At 46.3% G+C, this 17,766-nt stretch overlaps 1 protein-coding gene across 4 annotated transcripts in view; it reads right to left on the minus strand.

The window, feature by feature from the left end:
- The window catches only part of DDX11 (DEAD/H-box helicase 11), a 40,162-nt gene that overhangs the window by 17,214 nt on the left and 5,182 nt on the right, over positions 1-17,766 (minus strand). For all 4 annotated transcript variants that reach the window (XM_019834354.3, XM_011283741.4, XM_045061255.1 and 1 more), the window contains exons 4-10: positions 11,230-11,478; positions 10,445-10,531; positions 9,967-10,124; positions 3,426-3,477; positions 2,397-2,504; positions 2,090-2,177; positions 1,475-1,680 (exon numbers count right to left, since the gene is read on the minus strand). In XM_019834354.3, the coding sequence (XP_019689913.1) occupies positions 1,475-1,680; positions 2,090-2,177; positions 2,397-2,504; positions 3,426-3,477; positions 9,967-10,124; positions 10,445-10,531; positions 11,230-11,478 (948 nt within the window). The remainder of the gene's footprint in view (positions 1-1,474; positions 1,681-2,089; positions 2,178-2,396; positions 2,505-3,425; positions 3,478-9,966; positions 10,125-10,444; positions 10,532-11,229; positions 11,479-17,766) is intronic.

The raw sequence follows: 17,766 nt of genomic DNA on the forward strand, positions 1-17,766 counted from the left end.
CATTCAAGAGTGAAAGCTCTAGCAAAGCCCTGTGCTTTTAGCAACAGACCCCCTCTTCAGGTTTTATGTGGAACATGAAATATGAAACAGACATAACTGGGGCCAATCTGAATCTGACTGAACCAAGAGTGGCGGTGGGCAGAGGGGAGCAGAGAGAAGCGTGGAACCCCTGCTTAGCCTTATCCATACCCGCGAGGTAGCCCCTGAGGCACCCAAGGTTCCTCAAAACACTGTGAAAACCAGTGGTGTACTAGTAGGTAGCCCTGGGTTCTGGTCTTGGAGCTGTTATTTCCCAGCTAAATGACTCTGGAAGAGTGACTTAATCTTTCTGCGCCTCAATTTCTTCATCTGCAAAATGATAAACTCTATCTCAAATAAGGGCTAAGGGGTGGAGGGTAAACAAAAAAGCATTCCATGAATTTTTAGGTGCTCTCTGTGATGATGATTTTACAGTTAAAAGAGTACTGATAGAGTGAAAATCCAGAAAACTAGAAACTTAAGGCCCAGCTTTAATACTGGCTCCATTACTCACCCACTAAGAGAAAACAGATATATCACTTAACCTTTCTGGGCCTGTGTCCTCATATGGATATGAGAACATATGGATAATACTTGCCTTTGCTTTTTTAGTAGGATACTACAAAGCAAAAATGAGGTGAAAAGTATCTCAAAAAGTTAAGATCATGAAAATCTCAGGACATCTTACTATATTTGCACACAGGTATCTATGGCACTAATCTTGCAATGTGGCAAACAGACCCCAGGCACGGCATGCAACAATGCTGAGGGCTGGGAGGGTTCTGGAATTTAGTTCTGAGCACCCACGCAACACGGTTCAACGTAGTATATTAATGAGCACTTAACTGCCTTGTAAAATTATTACTCATGTTCCCTGAATCACTGAAAACCTACCTAATCTCTTCTTTCTTATATGGAAGTCTCCATAATCGAAACCCTATTTCCAAAAGCCATTCAAATTAAGAAGTGGCAGTTAGACAGTAAAATCGTACCAAATAACAATGGTATTTTTGATCTGGCAAACCGGCAGTTTTTCTGTTTAAAGATGACACCAAATGTGGCAAGTCTAGAGAAGACTGTCTTCTCACACACTGGTGGGTAGGTTCCTCCGAAAGGCCATCTGGGAACACGTTTTTGGTGCAGCACCCTTACTTCATCCCCTCAGCTTTCGCCCCCGACTCTGTGTTTTCACTAGGACTGCACACCCCTTCCTGGCTTTTATCTGCTGTCCCCAATAATGCCAACTATTCCTGCAACCCAGAGCCACAAGGCACCTGGGGCCGCCTCTGACCCTACGCACCAGGCGTGTGGGTGACAGGTCACCGGTGTGCAGTGTGTTGGTCAGTCCAACCATGGCCAGTGACATCCTCCCAAATTAAGAGGAATGAGGAAACTCCTTGGGGCTGAGGCCACAGTTAGAGCCAAGAGTGACTGCCCAACCCTCCAGCGTCTTCACCTGGGCTGCTGGAATGGCAAACCGGCTCCCGTAATAGGGACAGGCCCGAGCCTCCTTCCCCAGGGACACCAGCTGCTCGATGTCCTTCACCCCCACCAGGACCTCATCTCGGAGGAGCTGCAGCTGCTCATAGCTGTAGAAGGGGCATGCGGCCTGGTGCTCCTGCCTTCTCCTCTTGGGCTTCTCATCCTCAGCTCTGCTCTTCTCTGAGGGGCACAGGCACAAGGGGGCAAAGGCAGAAAGAATGGTAAGTGTCCATGGGGTCAGGAGCCCAATTCCATAGGGTGGGGTCCGATAAACCCTTCCCAGTACTGCTCGGTACTCAGCACACCATTCTGGTATTTTACTTGGTGTTCGCTAGAAAAAGCCAGTAAAATCATCTCAGAGCCAGGGTTCTGAACTAGACACTGACCCAAAAAACAAAACGCCTTTTCCCAAGGAGATGGTCTTTAGGAAGGACCCGGCCGTCTGCTCTGCCGTCACTGCCATTTAAGACACTATTTCCCACATCCTTGTCCACTTCTGCCCCACTCCCGACCCCTTCCCAGTACTGCCTGAGGCTACACGACAGTCCCAGAGCTCTTTGCTGCACAGCTCCAGGGTGCTGGCGGCTACCGTGTTTACTTCTCTGCATCTCCATGCAGCGGTCATTGATAAGCTGTGCAGAACCCAGGTTTTTCACATCTTCATTTATACAAAGATTCTAGAAGACAGAGGATAAAGTCAACACAATGGTCCCGGCTACGTGATACACAGCAACCCTCCAGAGCCTGCCTAGCCCCCCAAGGACCAGAAGAGGCCGATCCTCCCACCGCTCGGCCTGCCTCGGACCCACAATTCTTCTATGTCTGGAAGAAGAAGACGAAGGCCCAGGGAAGGGAGCAGGTTGGCACCTGAGCCAAGACCCACTGCCTCTGTTTACCTGCCGAGAGCCGAGGGAGACAAGCCGGGTGTCCTTGCCAAAGGGGCTTCTCTGCACCTCGTGCACAAACTGGGCCAGCTGGGAGTGCGTCCGACTGCAGTAGTAAATCTGCTCCGAGAAAAAGCAGGGTATTTCAAAGAGGAGACCACAATTTCTCCAAATATTGTCTGCACATCAAGGAATACATGGTCTAATAGGCTGAGGGACTGGGGAGAGTGGCCACAAATACACAAACCTAAAGCAAGGGGACTCTGTCCCACAGCAGATCTCAGTTAACACAGGGCCGGGGCAGTCCCCACCATCCCCTCAGCTCCAGAGGGTCACGAGAACACCCACGACATGAAGCGCCTCCCATCAGTCCTGCTCAGCCGCTAATCCAGCCACTTTACAGGGCTTGTTCATCTCAGGACAGGCCGCCTCCCTGAGCTGTGGTTCCCAAATGGGAAAGAGTAGATTCTGGGGAGTGTGTTGGGGGGTGGGCTGTCCACACACACCTCCCAAAGGGCTTGGAAGACAGGCGGGCAGTAAGGCAGGGGGGCACTGAGCTAAACTCTCTCTGTGCTCCTCTGAGATGGAGAACAGCGACAAAAGAAGAGAAAAATAGAGGCAAAATATCTACTTTTAACGGAGAAAACAAGAGTCTTACACAAATGAAACCAAATGATTTTAAACATGAGAGGTGTCAGAATCATATGTACCTCACAGAACTCCATGCCAATGAAAATACAAACCAGAGAAGAGGGAGCCAAAGGGCAGGGTGCTCTTGCTCTGGCCTGCCACCCCCCCTTTCCCCAGAGAGATACCACTGGTCCATGGCCCAGAATGGCAGCTCCTGGATGCCCTGGGGCACACAAGCCCAGGCTTCACTGCCAGGAGAGGCCTCTCCTCTGGGTGCCTAGCCCATCTGGCCAAGTAAGCACCGACACCAAGGTCTGGGTCTGGGGAACCCCAGGAGAGTGAGAAGCAGCTAGGGGGATACAGCCCTGGACTGGGGACCAATCCCAGAATACCCAGGACACGATGTCTTACCTTAGTTACGTGTTCTTCCTCCAGGTCCTCCTCCTCCTCCTCCTCGTCCACTCTGAGAGAGAAAAATAACACGGAACAGTCTTCCCTGGGGACTCAGGTCAACTGAGATGCACTGTACCGAGCATGTGCCATGTATGGGAACTAGCTAAACAAGTAAGCTGTTCCCCGCATGGAGGCCAGCATTGCTGGGGTTGGAGCCCTCAGCCAAAGGGAGACAGACCATTCCAACAACCAGGTTCCACCAATGAGCAGGTACTCATTCGCTCAGTCAGAGAGACACCCCCAGGCTAACACCAACCCCATCCTCCCACTGCTGCTCAGGAGGGAAATGAGAAAGGGGCACAGTATGCCCGAAGCCTAGGTTCAGTGTCTGACTTGTCCCTCATCAAAGGCTACTCTGTCCTCACTGTCCACCCTCCAGAAAACTGGAATTCTCTCAGTTCCCCACAGAACTTTGCTCTTTGCCACCTCAGAGCCTTGGACATGATGTTCTCTTTGCCTGGAATGCTCTCTCCCTTCACCTCCTCTTTTACCTAGCCAACAGTCAACCTTGAGATCCCCATATAAACATTGTCTCCTCTGTTCAGCCTTCTCCAACCTCCCCCATAGGCTTGGCTGGCCTCTGACACACTGCCATGGCCCCCCTGCACCTCATTGAAAATAACTTATTCTTGGTCTGTTTCCCCCTCCAGACTGTCACGTCCACGGGCAGGACCTGGGAGTATCTAGCTTCTGTGAATGCCAGGGGTCCCACCAAGGCCTTGGCACACAGCAGGAATTCCACGCACATTTCCTGAGGGAAGTCACAACTGACTGCTGACTGACTGAATAAAAGATGCTGTCACTCAGAACCAGATAAATCTCTTCTCTCGCCAGCACCTCAGTCTACCATTCCCAGCAATGAATGAAGAGCCCATGTGCACTGGCAGATTGGTGGGGAGGTAAATCCTGCATTACAAGGCTGAATGTTTGGTCAACATTATTAGTCTAGGTTCCTCAGAAAACACAAAATCTTTCACAGACACACTCTACCTACAGGGCCATCACTGGGATTCTTTTTGCTCACCTGGCAAATTTTATTTAAAAAAAAAGCAGAAATGCTAATTGCTTTGGGGGATTAGAAGAGGAGTTATAGGGTTGCCTTCCCGGTCAATAAATAAATCAATAATTGTTCAGTCAGCTTTGTCTGAAAGGCCTTGATTTAAATCACACAGTAAGCAAACTCAACCGAATCTAGTAAGAAGCTGGACATGTGAAGAAATGAAGAGCAAAAATTTTATATTCAGAATGAGTTGTGTTCTCAGAGAGGCTCATGTCTCTTGAAATGCCAGGGCACTGGAAGCTGTAGAAATCTGCAGGATTACTGGCTCAGGCCCAGACCCTAAGTAGCACTTTCTCTAATATTCACAAACTCCACTCAAGTTCTTTCTCTTGTTCCCAGGGGCCTCTTGAGGAGAAGTACAGGAGTGGGCAAGCAGTCTTGGAGGCAGGTGGCAAAGGGTTTACAGAGCCTCTCTGCCCTTATCTCTTCGAGATAGGATGCATAAAGAGGTCTGGACATCTCAGCCCTGGGCAGGGTCAAAAGTTTTGGTTCTAATCCAGATCCCGAAATCTGTGCTTACAGGCAGGCCTCTGAGCACCAAAGGAAAAGCCCAGGACTAGATGATTTCACAGGCAAATTCTACCAAATATTTAAAGAAATAATGCCAACCCTTCTCAACCTCTTCCAAAATACTGAAGAGGAGGGAACACTCCCAAACTCATTTTATGAGACCACCATTACCCTGATACCAAAGCCAGGTAAGAACACTACAAACACAGGAAACTACAGGCTAGCATATTTCCCTGATGAATACAGATGCAAAAATTCTCAACAAAACACTAACAAACTGAACTAAATGGCATATTAAAAGGATCATACTCCATGATCAAGTGGGATTTATCCCTAAAATATGATGGCTCATCATATGCAAATCAGTAAACGGGATACATCAATAAATAGAATGATATATAAAAGTCACATAATCATCTCAACACAGAAAAAAAACATGACAAAATCCAACGCCTGTTCATGATAAAAATTCTCAATCAATTAGGTACAAATGAATGTACCGCAACATAATAAAGGCCATCTATTACAAGCCCACAGCTAACATCTGAACAGTAAAAGAGTGAAAGCTTTTGCACCAAGACAAGGAAAAAGACAAAGTTGCCCACTCTCACCACTCCTATTCAACATAATACTGGAAGTCATAGCCAGACCAATCAGACAAGAAAAAGAAATAAAAAGCATCCAAATTGGAAAGGAAGAAGTAAACGACATGATTTCATTTACAAAAACCCTGAAGATAGCACCAAAAAACTGCTAGGACTAATAAATTCAGTGAAGCTGCAGGGCACATGACCAACACACAAAAATCAGGCACATTTCTGTACACTAATAATAAACTATCTGAAAAAGAAATAAAAGTCTAACTTATAAAGGCATCAAAAACAATAAAATACTGGGGCACCTGGGTGGCTAAGTCAGTTGAGTGTCTGACTCTTGATTTCAGCCCAGGTCATGTCTCACAGTTTGTGAGTTTGAGCCCCGCATTGGGCTCTGAGCTGACAGCTCGGAGCCTCCTTGGGATTCTCTCTCTCCCTCTCCCTCCCCCTCCCCCACTCACACTCTTTCTTTCAAAATAAATTTTAAAAAACATTTTAAAAAAACAATTAAATATTGGGGTGCCTGGGTGGCTCAGTTGGTTAAGCGTACAACTCTTGATTTCAGTCAGGACATGATCTGATCTCACGGTCTGTGATTCTGAGCCCTGCATCAGGCTGTGTTCTGACAGCAAGGGGCCTGCTTGGGACGCTCTTCTCTCCCCCTCTCTGCCCCTCCCCCACTCACCTGTTCTCTGTCTCTCTCAAAGTAAATAACTTAAAAAAACAAACAAACAAACAAACAATAAAATACTCAGGAATAAATTTAACCAAGGAGGTGAAAGACATATACTCAAAACTACAAGACTTTGATGAAGAAACTGGAGATGACACAGATGACAAAATGTCCCATGTTCATGGGTCACAAGAATTAACGTTGCTAAAATGTCCATACTACTCAAAGCTATCTATAGATTTAATGCAATTCCTTATCAAGATTCCAATGGCATTTTTTACAGATATAGAAAAAGAATCCTAAAAATCATTAGGAACCACAAAAGACCCCAAATAGCCAAAGCAATCTTGAGAAAGAATAAAGCTGGAGGAATCACAATTCCTTATTTCAAACAGCATGGTAATCAAAACACTTTGGTACTGGCATAAAAACAGACACGTAAGACCCGTGGAACAGAACAGAGCCCAAAAATAAACCCAGGTATATATAGTAAAGTACTATTGGACAAGGGAGCCAAGAATACTCAATGAGGAAAAGATGGCCTCTTCAACATGGTGCTGGGCAAACTGAATAGTCACAGGCAGAAGAACGAAATGGAACCCCTCTCCTACACCACTCACAAAAACTAAGTCAAAATGGATTAAAAACTTAAACGTAAGACCTAAAATCATAAAACTCCTAGAAGAAAACACAGGAAAAAGTTTCATGACATTGTTCTTCTCAATAATTTCTTGGATAGGACATCAAAAGTATAAGCAACAAAAGCAAAAATAAACAGGTGGGACTATGTCAAACTAAAAAGCTTCTGCACAGCAAAAGAAACAATCAACAAAATGAAAAGGCAACCAAGAAATGGGAGAAAATATTTGCAAACCACCTGTCTGATGATAAGGGGCTTATATCCAAAATATATAAGGGACTCATAGAACTCAACAGCAAAAAACAAGTAATCCAATTAAAAAATGGGCAGAGGTGGGGCGCCTGGGTGGCTCAGTTGGTTAAGCGTCCAACTTTGGCTCAGGTCACGATCTCATGGTTTGTGAGTTCAAGCCCAGCATCAGGCTCTGTGCTGACAGCTCAGAGCCTGGAGCCTGCTTCAGATTCTGTGTCTCCCTCTCTCTCTGCCCCTCCTCCACTCACACCCTGTCTCTTTCTCAAAAATAAACAGAAAAAAAATTTTTAAATGGGCAGAGGAACTGAATATACATTTTTCCAAAGACATACAAATAGCCAACAGGTACACGAAAAGATGCTCAACATCACTGATCCCCAAGGAAATGCAAGTCAAAACTGCAATGAGATTTCACCTCACACCTGTTAGCATGGCTACCGCCAGAAAGATAAAAAGATGAGGTGCTTGGGTGGCTCAGCCCATTCAGCATCCAACTCTCGATTTCAGCTTGGGTCAGGATCCCAGGGTCATAAGGATCAAGCCCCAGGTCAGGCGCTGCACTGAGAATGGAACCTGCTTGGGATTTTCTCTCCCTCTGCCCTTCTCTCCTGCTTGTACTCTGAAAGACAAGGAACGGAACGGAACGGAAAGGAAAGGAAAGGAAAGGAAAGGAAAGGAAGAAAGAGAAAGAAATGTTTGCAAGGATGTGGACAAAAGGGAACCCTTGTGCACTGTGGGTGGCAATGTAAATTGGTGCAGCCACTCTAGAAAACAGCATGGACATTCCTCAAAAAATTAGAAATATTAAGTAGCATATGACCCAGCAATCCCATTTCTGGGTATATATCTAGAGGAAATGAAATCACTATCTCGTGGAGATCTCTGCATCCTCATGTTCAATGCAGCACTGATGAAAACAACCGAAGTATCCACTGACAGATGAATGAATAATGAAAATGTCTCTCTCTCTGTCTCTCTCTCTCTCTCTCTCTCTCTCTCTCTCTCACACACACACACACACACACACACACACACACACACACACACACACGGAAATATTCAGCCATAAAAAAGAAAGAAGTCTTGCCATTTGTGACAATATATATGGACCTTGAGGGCATTCTGCTAAGTGATGTAAGTCAGACAGAGAAGGACAATTCTGTGGCATATCCTAAGTGGAATCTAAAAAAACCAAACTCCTAGAAACAGAGTAGATTGCTAGGGGCTGAAGAGGGACATGAAAGTAGTCAAAAGGTAAAGGTACCATTATAAGATAATACGTTCTAGGGTCACAGCATGATGACTGTCATTAACTACACTGTATTGTACACCTGACAGCTGCTAGAAGAGCACATCTTTAAAGAAATGTTATGTGAGACGATGGATTTGTTAACTACCCTTATCATAGTGATTGTTTTGCAATGCATACATGTATCAGATATCAGATCATCATGGTATGTATCTTAAACTTACACAATGTTATAACCCAATTATATCTCAATAAAGCTGAAGGGGAAAAGAAAGAAAAGTCAGGGCAGCTGGGACGCTGAGGACCCGATGGTGAAGTTAGAAGGTGCACTGCAGACAGACTGAAGATTTTCTCCATCACAAAAGAGTCAACCAAAGGTTTCAGGCCTTGGAGTTACACTCTACACAGACATGGTGACCAGTGTCAATGAGAATGTAGAACACTGGAGTCACCTTTAGAGGAGCAGAAAACAATGCTTCCAAGTTGGGAGCCTAAGAGGGATGACCTCTAGGGGTACTTGTGACTTGGGGAAAGAACTGATATCAAAATGACTTTAATGCCCTAATGCCCAAATACAATCCTGTTACTCCCTTGTTTGAAACCCCACAGCCCCACTGCACTGAGAACACCCAAACCCTCAGTGGACCCATGAGGCCCAAACACACAGCTGCCTCTTCTTCCCCTCTCTCCCTCATTCGCTCTTGCTCAGCCCCTGGGCATTCTCTGTGCCCCTTGAACTTACCAAACCTGTTCCCGTTTCCAGACCAGGGTACCTTCAGGCTACTGACTAGACCTCTCTTCTCCCAGGTCTCCCCATGGCTCTTTCTCATGCTTTGTCACCCCCTTGGAGGGCTCTCCTAGCTTCACCTGGAGGTGCGACCCCACACGCTACCCCTTTCACCAGTTTTATTCTCCTCCTGGGCAAATGTGCTCATTTCACAGTTCTGGTGTACATTCCCCACCCCCCTGCCATCAACTACATGCAAGCTCCGGAGGGCAGGGGTCATGTCTGTCATCTGTGGCATCTGGAGCCACGCCACACCTAGAGCAGACCCTCAAAGGTCATTTGTGCAACTAAAGCATGAATGAAAAAGGAGGCTCCCACTAGGGCAGTGTGGCCTCAGAACATCCTCACTGTCACCTTGTTTCTACTCCACCCAGCAGCTTAGGACTCACACATCAGAAACTCAGAAGCCAGAAGGCGAAAAGAACAAGTTCGGCTAAGGATACGTTGATGATTTATATCATAAACCTCACAAGGTGTAGTCTAGGAGCTAAGAGCACATGATCAAGAGTGGCCTGGGTGCTGGGTGCATGTCCCTGCTCCTCCCCTTCCTAGCCCTGTAGCCTAAGGCACAGCCCCCATTTATGAGGAACTTAAGGGATGGCATTCCATCCCTTCAGATGTCTCATGAGGGACACAGCAGGCTGCCTCTCTCTAGGCACAGGAGCTGCCTCCCTGGGAGCCCCCATGCAGACCAGCGCAGGGGAGGTGGGTAAAGGAGAAGCACCATCTTACCCACGAGCTGCTCCCTTCTCCTCATCGCTCTCGTACTCGGCGAGGACCAGCTCCTCGTCCCCACATACCAGCTGCTCTAGGGGCTCGGTCCCTGTTCCTTCTGCTAGCATCTCCCTGCTGAGGTGGAGGAGACGCTCCATTTCTTCTTCTTCCCGTCTCTGTGTAAGAGCATTACAAGTGGGACAGAGGAATCTCAGTACGGGTGCCCCTGCCCCCTTGACGGAGTCAGCCTCGAAGTGGCTACCACCAAGGACAACACACATGCCATTTCCACAGGCCTCGCTGTCCTACTGGTATCTCCACCCCAGGCATCAATACCTCAGCTCAAGCTGCCAGCTTCCGGGTGATGGGGGGGGGGGGGGGGTCAGGGCAAGAATACTGAGGTCCTGACCACTCACCCAAAGGAGAAACTCCGTGAGGCCCCACGCAGTGGGACCGGGCCCGTACACCATCCCTGCCACTCCGAGAGGACACTCACCATGCGCTTGGCTGCATACTTGAGCTGTGCATTGTGACGGATCTGCTGCAGGCGCTCTTCTCGCTTCTTCCGCCTGACCTGCTCCTCCTACAGGGTAAAGGAGCCACACGGGAAACTCCCGCAGGAGGCCCAAACCAGGCCCTCCTTAAAGAGTTGGGGCTCGGCCTCGTGCCTCTTCACACAGGGCGGTTCTCCCTTCCATGGGCAACTCTCAAGGGTGCAGCAGCATCCCTGACCCTCACTGGGTACCAGCCCTATTGCTCACTGCAGGTCTACACACTCCCTCCCGAAGCCACAGACTCTCAATCAAATTCATTCCCTTAATGGAGTTTGCAGCCACTGAACCATGTTGCCAATGGCAACACTGAGGTTCTTTTTCCAGGTGGGTAATGAATGGAACTGCCAATCCCTGGTCTAGAGAAGGCCCACTGACATCAGCTTTAAAAAGACAGAAAGCGGGATGCCTGGGTGGCTCAGTCAGTTGAGTGTCCAACTCTTGGTTTCAGCTCAGATCATGATCTCATGGTTCAAGAGTTCAAGCCTCGTGTCGGGCTCCGTGCTGACAGCGCAGAGCCTGCTTGGGATTCTCTCCTCCTCCTTCTCTCTCTGCCCCTCCCCCACTCTCCCTCTCTCAAAAATAAACAAACTTTAAAAAGACAGCAAGGGCACAGTACCACTGGCTCAAGAAGGCACTGCAAAGGAGAAGGACACACTCATCAACACCAAATTACCACCCAAACACTGTTTCCTGGATCATTCTCACCTCCCGTCACCCTAGGGCTCACCTTCAGCCGGTCCACCAGGTCCCTTTCTTCTTTCTTCTGCACAAACTGAGTCACCCAGTCAGGCTCTCCGGCAGGCCTCAGGGTGTCTGGGGTCTCTTTGCAGGAGGATGAAAGAAATGGGGGCTGATCCTTCCCATCACTTAAGGGGACAGTTCCAGTTTCAAGGAGACGTGCTTCTTCTTGATGTTTCTTCTGTTCAAAGTCACGGAGCCACGAAAGGGCCCCACAAATCAGACTTAAAGATTTTCCCTACAGGAAGAAAAAGGTCTTCAGGAAAAAAGAACAAAAATTCAAGCTTTCCAGATGATGTTTTCCATTTTAATAAAGCCTTCAGGGAAGGTCTACCTTTAATTACTAGAAGGTAGTTTAAGACCGAGCTGGGAAAGGGCAGGAAGGGAATTAGCAAAAGGATAGCCAAGGAAAATATGAAAAAGGAAGAAATGAAAATGAAATTCATGGTTTAATTACACAGCTCACTGTTCCTAAAATAATTTAACGTGGCTTATCAGGTTACATATAAATACCGCAAGTTAACAAAATTAGAAGGTGAAGAATTTGGAGCACCTGAGTGGCTCAGTAGGTTAAGCGTCAGACTTCAGCTCGGGTCATGATCTCATGGTTCGTGAGTTCAAGCCCCACATGGGGCTCTGTGCTGACAGCTCGGAGCCTGCTTGGGATTCTCCCTTTCTCTCTGCCCCTCCCCCACTTGTACTCTCGCTCTGTCTCTCTCTCTCAAAAATAAACATTAAAAATTAAAAAAAAAAAAAAAAGGTGAAGAATTAGATAAATAGCCCCCAAAAAGAATTTAGGCCAAATAATATATAGCTTGAAATCCTATATCTTCACTAAGGGGGAGCCACCTTGGGCTCTCCACTTTAATACAGCCCCATGAGTCCTGGTCTTCAAAACACTTTAAAAGCAAACGAATTGCTCTGGAGAACACAATTCTTTACTTAAAGACCAGAATTTTCCCTGTGGGTTGAATTGGGACCCTCCGCCCAAACTCTTGTGTTAAGTCCTAACCCTGAGTGTCTCAGAATGTGACCTTATTTGGAAATAGGGTCACTCCAGATGTATTCAGTTAAGATCAGGGCCCTGATCCAGTAAGACTGGTGTCCTTACAGAAAGGGGAAATTGGGACACCAAGGCATGCCCAGAGGGAAAGCGATGTGATAAAACACAGGGGGGCAGGCCAGAACAGTCTCTTCTTTCTCACCCTCAGAGAGACCCACCCCTGCCCACACTGTGATTCTGCATTTCTGGCCTCCAGAACTGTGAAGAGGAAGTTTCTATTACTGAAACCCCCAGCCTGTGAAACTCTGTTACGGCAGGGGGAGCACTAACACAGTCCTTCTGGGAGGCCGCTGACATGGGTTTCTTAAGGCTGCTTCTTCTGGTGTCCAAAGGGCAGTTCAGTTCAGGCAAGTCTCTACAGGAACCTACACGTTCCAGGCAGGCAGTCAGCTCTCCGAGCCTGCTTAAACTAGGGGGTCCCAGAGTACCCAGAGGGGTTCTGAACCTAATTTGGGCTTAAACGAACTATAGGTAAAATGCACAGGTGTTCAGAGATGGGGAAAGAGCAGAGCACAGTGGCTAAGGCTCCAGAGTCTAGGCTGCTGGCCAAACACTGGCTCCTCCACTCACCAGCTGTGACCTGAGGCTAACCTTTCTAGGCTTCTTTGCTCCACACGTACAAACATGGGAAGTTGGGGGAAAAAAAAAGGTGGGGAAGGGGATAGTAATAGTACCTTCCTCAGAGAACTGCTGCAAGCATTAAGTTCCTACCCATAAAGGTTAATACCTACAGGGGCACCTGGGTGGCTCAGTGGCTTAAGCATCCGACTCCAGCTCAGGTAATGATCTCACAGGTTAAGCCCCGCATTGGGCTCTGTGCTGACACCTCAGAGCCTGAAGGCTGCTTCAGATTCTGTGTCTCCCTCTTTCTGCCCCTCCCCTGATTGCGCTCTGTCTCTCCCTCTCTCTCAAAGATAAATAACATGAAACATAACATCTCAAAGATAAATAAACATGAAAAAAATTTTTTTTGAAAGAAAAAGGTTAATACCTACACTAGGATTAGAACAATACATGGTACATAAGTAAGCAGCTGGAGTTTTTTTTTTTTTTTGCTATTATTAAGTAATAATAATATAATTATTACTGTCCTAGATTAAGAACCTATTTCATCAATTCTTGAAAGGCCCTATGATAGAATGGCACTTCTAACATATCTATGGAAAAGCCCCATATATACCATTTCTCTCAGCTTTTGAGAAATACTGAGTGGCAGAGACTTCCAGACAGCACTCCCCAGCAGAACCTGGAGAGCAGCCATTCTGTACTGCCAGTAAAATGGGGAGCTACTGCCTTTAGCCATCACCTGGCTAGCAGCAGGTGAGACATCCCCCTGTAACAATGGCCCAGGGGCAGACACCTGGTTAGAAAGCCAGCACTCTCCACTTCAAAGTGAGCTGAGGAAGTTCCTAAGGGGAAGGTCAAAGTTATCCTCCAGAAACAATTGTGAATACACTCTAACACAAAGAGAAAGGAGAACTAAGGTCCTGCAATTCTATACCTTCTAATAAGACAGCAAAAGTATTAATCAGAAAATGTTAAAAGGATGTATAACCAAATGCTTGCCTCAGTTATGAAATAAATCTAATAAAGTACCCACAATATACCTAGCTTTGAACAATGTTATTTCCTGGGGTACCATCCAAGATATCACAGTCATAAAATACATGCCAAGGTAAGTAAATTCATTCATTCTAAACACCCACATTGTAGCAAGTGCTGGGCTTGATGCTGGGAAGCAGCTCCCTAAAAATCCCCACAGGCACAAACTTAACGCAGGACCTGCAGGGCATCACAGTTCTCTGCGAAGCATGGACTCCAGGTTTTAGAGTGCCCAAAATTGCAATGTTACACAAGGCACAGGGGGCACAAGGTCAGAAGGTCAGCACAACGTGGTGGAGTCATGAAAGGCTAAAAAGGTGACATGTGGGGCGCCTGGGTGGCGCAGTCGGTTAAGCGTCCGACTTCAGCCAGGTCACGATCTCGCGGTCCGTGAGTTCGAGCCCCGCGTCGGGCTCTGGGCTGATGGCTCAGAGCCTGGAGCCTGTTTCCGATTCTGTGTCTCCCTCTCTCTCTGCCCCTCCCCCGTTCATGCTCTGTCTCTCTCTGTCGCAAAAATAAACAAACATTGAAAAAAAAAATTTTTTTTTAAATAAAAAAATAAAAAAATAAAAAAAATAAAATAAAATAAAATAAAATAAAAAGGTGACATGTCCAAGTTTAGTAGGCATCATGAGGACCCAAGTGGGGAGGTGGCCACCCAGGGCAGAGGCCCAGCAGGTGAGGCCTGGCATGTAACAACATGGCAACAGGAGAAAGAGTTTACCAGAGGTGAGATGCAGACAGGGTCAGAATGTGATGGTAGCTGAAGACACAACAAAGATATGAGGACCTGGAATCAGAAACATCAACAACAAAGGGCTGAGAAGAGGAAGAGGATGTACGGAATGGGCAGAGGGCTGAGATGGGGACCTGAAGCCTTCAGATTAAACAGGGCAGAATAAATACATGCTCTTCTGTGTTCTTTTCTGAAACACACTAAATTTACACCAAAGGAAGAAGAGGCTTAAACCCCACAGAAAGAAAGTGGAAGAAGGGAGGGTAACAAGTTTTAGGAGAGATGAAAAGCAGAGAACTGGACGTGACAGAGTAAAGGACTGTAAGCCTAAGTGCCTGCAGAGATCTTCTCTGCAAAAGATAGGATGTGCACCCTCTGGAGGAGCTAAGCCAGGAGGGCCCCGGAGATAGCAGGTTAAATGAAGGGTGGAGAAGGGAGTTGAAATCAAACCAGGACACTAAGCAAAAAACCATGCACCTGAAGCCACTTCCCCAGGACACCCTGGAGAATACTAACCATCAGCCTAGGACTAGAAGGCAAGAGTTTAGAGGAGCCTTCTCTGGAAAAACTGGATGGCTCAAGAGAAATCACACAGACACTGATCACTGGAGGCCCCAACAGAGAGGCCAGTTCAGTGGTCCACAGCCAGCTTGCACCACAGGCCTGTCCGTCAGCCCTGTGGTAGCTTTTTCTTGAACACCAATAGAAGACAGCCAAAGATCACCAGACAGTTGAGGAAAGCCTCTCAACAAAACACAGAACCAAAACTAGGGGAGGGAGGAGGCTGCATGACAAGATGATACAGGGGGGGACAAAAATTCAAAATACTGCTATAATTGATATCCTCACAAAGATATTATTTCCATGAAACAAAAACAGGATGCTATTTTTAAAAATCAAAGAATAAGAAAAGTTCTTGAATATTAAGGCTAGGATAATAAAAATAAACTGAATAGAAAGACTGGACAGCAAAGTCAAAGAAATCTTAAGTAGAATTTAAAGCAAAAAGAAAACAAAACAAAACCCAACCAGGATGCCCAAAGAGATGGGCAATTAGAAGAAAATATAATTACAGAATTAACCAGCAAGTCCAAAACTCAAAGAATGGGAGTACCAGGAAGATTATCAGATGTGAGAAAATGTCTCAGAATGGAAAGATAGAAGCCTCCAGGTGGAAAGAGCCCACCAAGTGGCCAACACAAGGAACTGAACACACACATCTGACCCATCAACATGAGATTTCAGAATACAAAAGATAGAGGAGATCCTGAAAACTTTGGAGGATGAGGTGGGTCAGGTCACCACCAAGAACTGGGGTGCAGATTACACGGGACTTCTTAGTAGCCACAATGGAAACTAGACAGGAAAGGGAGTAGTTGTGAGGGAAAAGTGTTCTGCAGCTAGAATTACATACCCAACCAAACTATCAGTATCAATCAAGAGAAAGGCAGATTAATACCCTTTCAGCAAGTCTCAAAATCTTACCTCCCATACAACCCTTCAGGAATGTTCTCTACCAAAACAAAGAAGATAACGAATCCAGGAAACAAGAGACTCAAACACAGAAAAAACTTAAGAATACGCACAACAACATGGATGAACCCCAAAATATGCTGGCTGAGCATAAGAAGCTGGTCACAAAAGAGTACTTATGATATGATGCCATTTTCAAGAAATTTTAGAAAGTTAAAACTCATCTACAGAGATGGTAAATGATCACTAACTACCTGAGGCTGGGGCAGGGTGTGAGGGGAGGAACAGCAGCCAGGGGTACAACAAACTTTCTGGGCTGGTGGAAATGTTTGGCATTTTCATTGTGGCAGTGGTTATATGGGGGTTTCCATCTGTCAACACTCACTGAACTTGTGGACTTACAAGGGGTGTATTTTATTGTATGTCAATTATACTTCATAATGTTGCTTTTTTTTATTTTTTAAGGAGAGATGGGAAATCTTAGTACAATAGCTGTGAAGCAGATCGTAAGAACAAATGGGAGAATTTCAAGAAGGAAGTCTGCAGGGTAAAATGGAATTGGTAATTACTATAGACTGAATTATATTGCCCCCAAATTCATGTTGAAGACCTAATCCCCCAGGTGACTGTATTGGAGAAAAGGCCTTCAAGGAGGTCCTAAGGACAGAGCCCTGATCCTATAGAACTGGTCTACTTATAAAAGGGGAGAGACACCAAAGATCTCTACCACGTGAGGACACAACAAGAAGGGGGCCCTTACAAGCCAGGAAGAGTCTCCACCAGAAGCTAGAGGCTGCCCAAACCTTGATCTTGCACTTCCCAGCCTCCTGAACTGTGAAAAATAAGTTTCTGTCATCTGAGCCACCCAATCTGTGGTATTTTGTTATGGCAGCTGAGGAGCCAGACTAAGCAGTAATTTTATGTATGGAATATCCTACGGAGGCCACTGGATGGTGTGAGAGAAAGTGGTGTAGGCATATTAGTTAGACATACTTTAAAAGGCATACTGGGAAAATAAAAATTATTTAAGACGAAAACCCATAATCAGAGCATACCGGCTTAGGAGAGGCTAACACTTTCCATCTAACTACAACAGGAGGATGGGGCGAGGGAACGAAAAGAAGTGGTAAGAAAGCTGCATCTTAGCTCTCACAAGAGGAAGGTACAATGATTAAAATCCATAAATCAAGAAATAGCATGAAACTTACAATTTCAAATGTGCTATGCAAGTATATTTCTTAGTAAACAGTTAAAAGAATTATAAGTACCTGCCCAAAGAACCAAGTTTAATACATTTAACTTTTTAAATGACATGCATTATTTTTGATTCATGTTTTGGGATCACTTTACACAAAGGAGAGGGATATGTTCACCACCACCAACTGTTGCAGAATGGTCAAATAAGGACTCGAAACACCCAAATCTATTTACCAGGAAGCCTCTGCTGATACTAAGAACACCTCAGTGGACTGGTAGTGGACTGCTGCACTGGGTTAAGAACCTCCTGTGGGTCGAACATGCCGAGCTCCACCGGATGACAGAGACATGGAGGACGGCCTCCAGGAGGTCGCAGCCTCACTGGGGGACCTTCACATCAACGCAGGCATCTCACCATCACACGGTACTTTCTGAGCGGGAGGCAAGAGGCTGGG

Source organism: Felis catus, chromosome B4 (assembly GCF_018350175.1).
Source record: "Felis catus isolate Fca126 chromosome B4, F.catus_Fca126_mat1.0, whole genome shotgun sequence".
Classification (NCBI taxonomy): Eukaryota; Metazoa; Chordata; class Mammalia; order Carnivora; family Felidae; genus Felis; species Felis catus.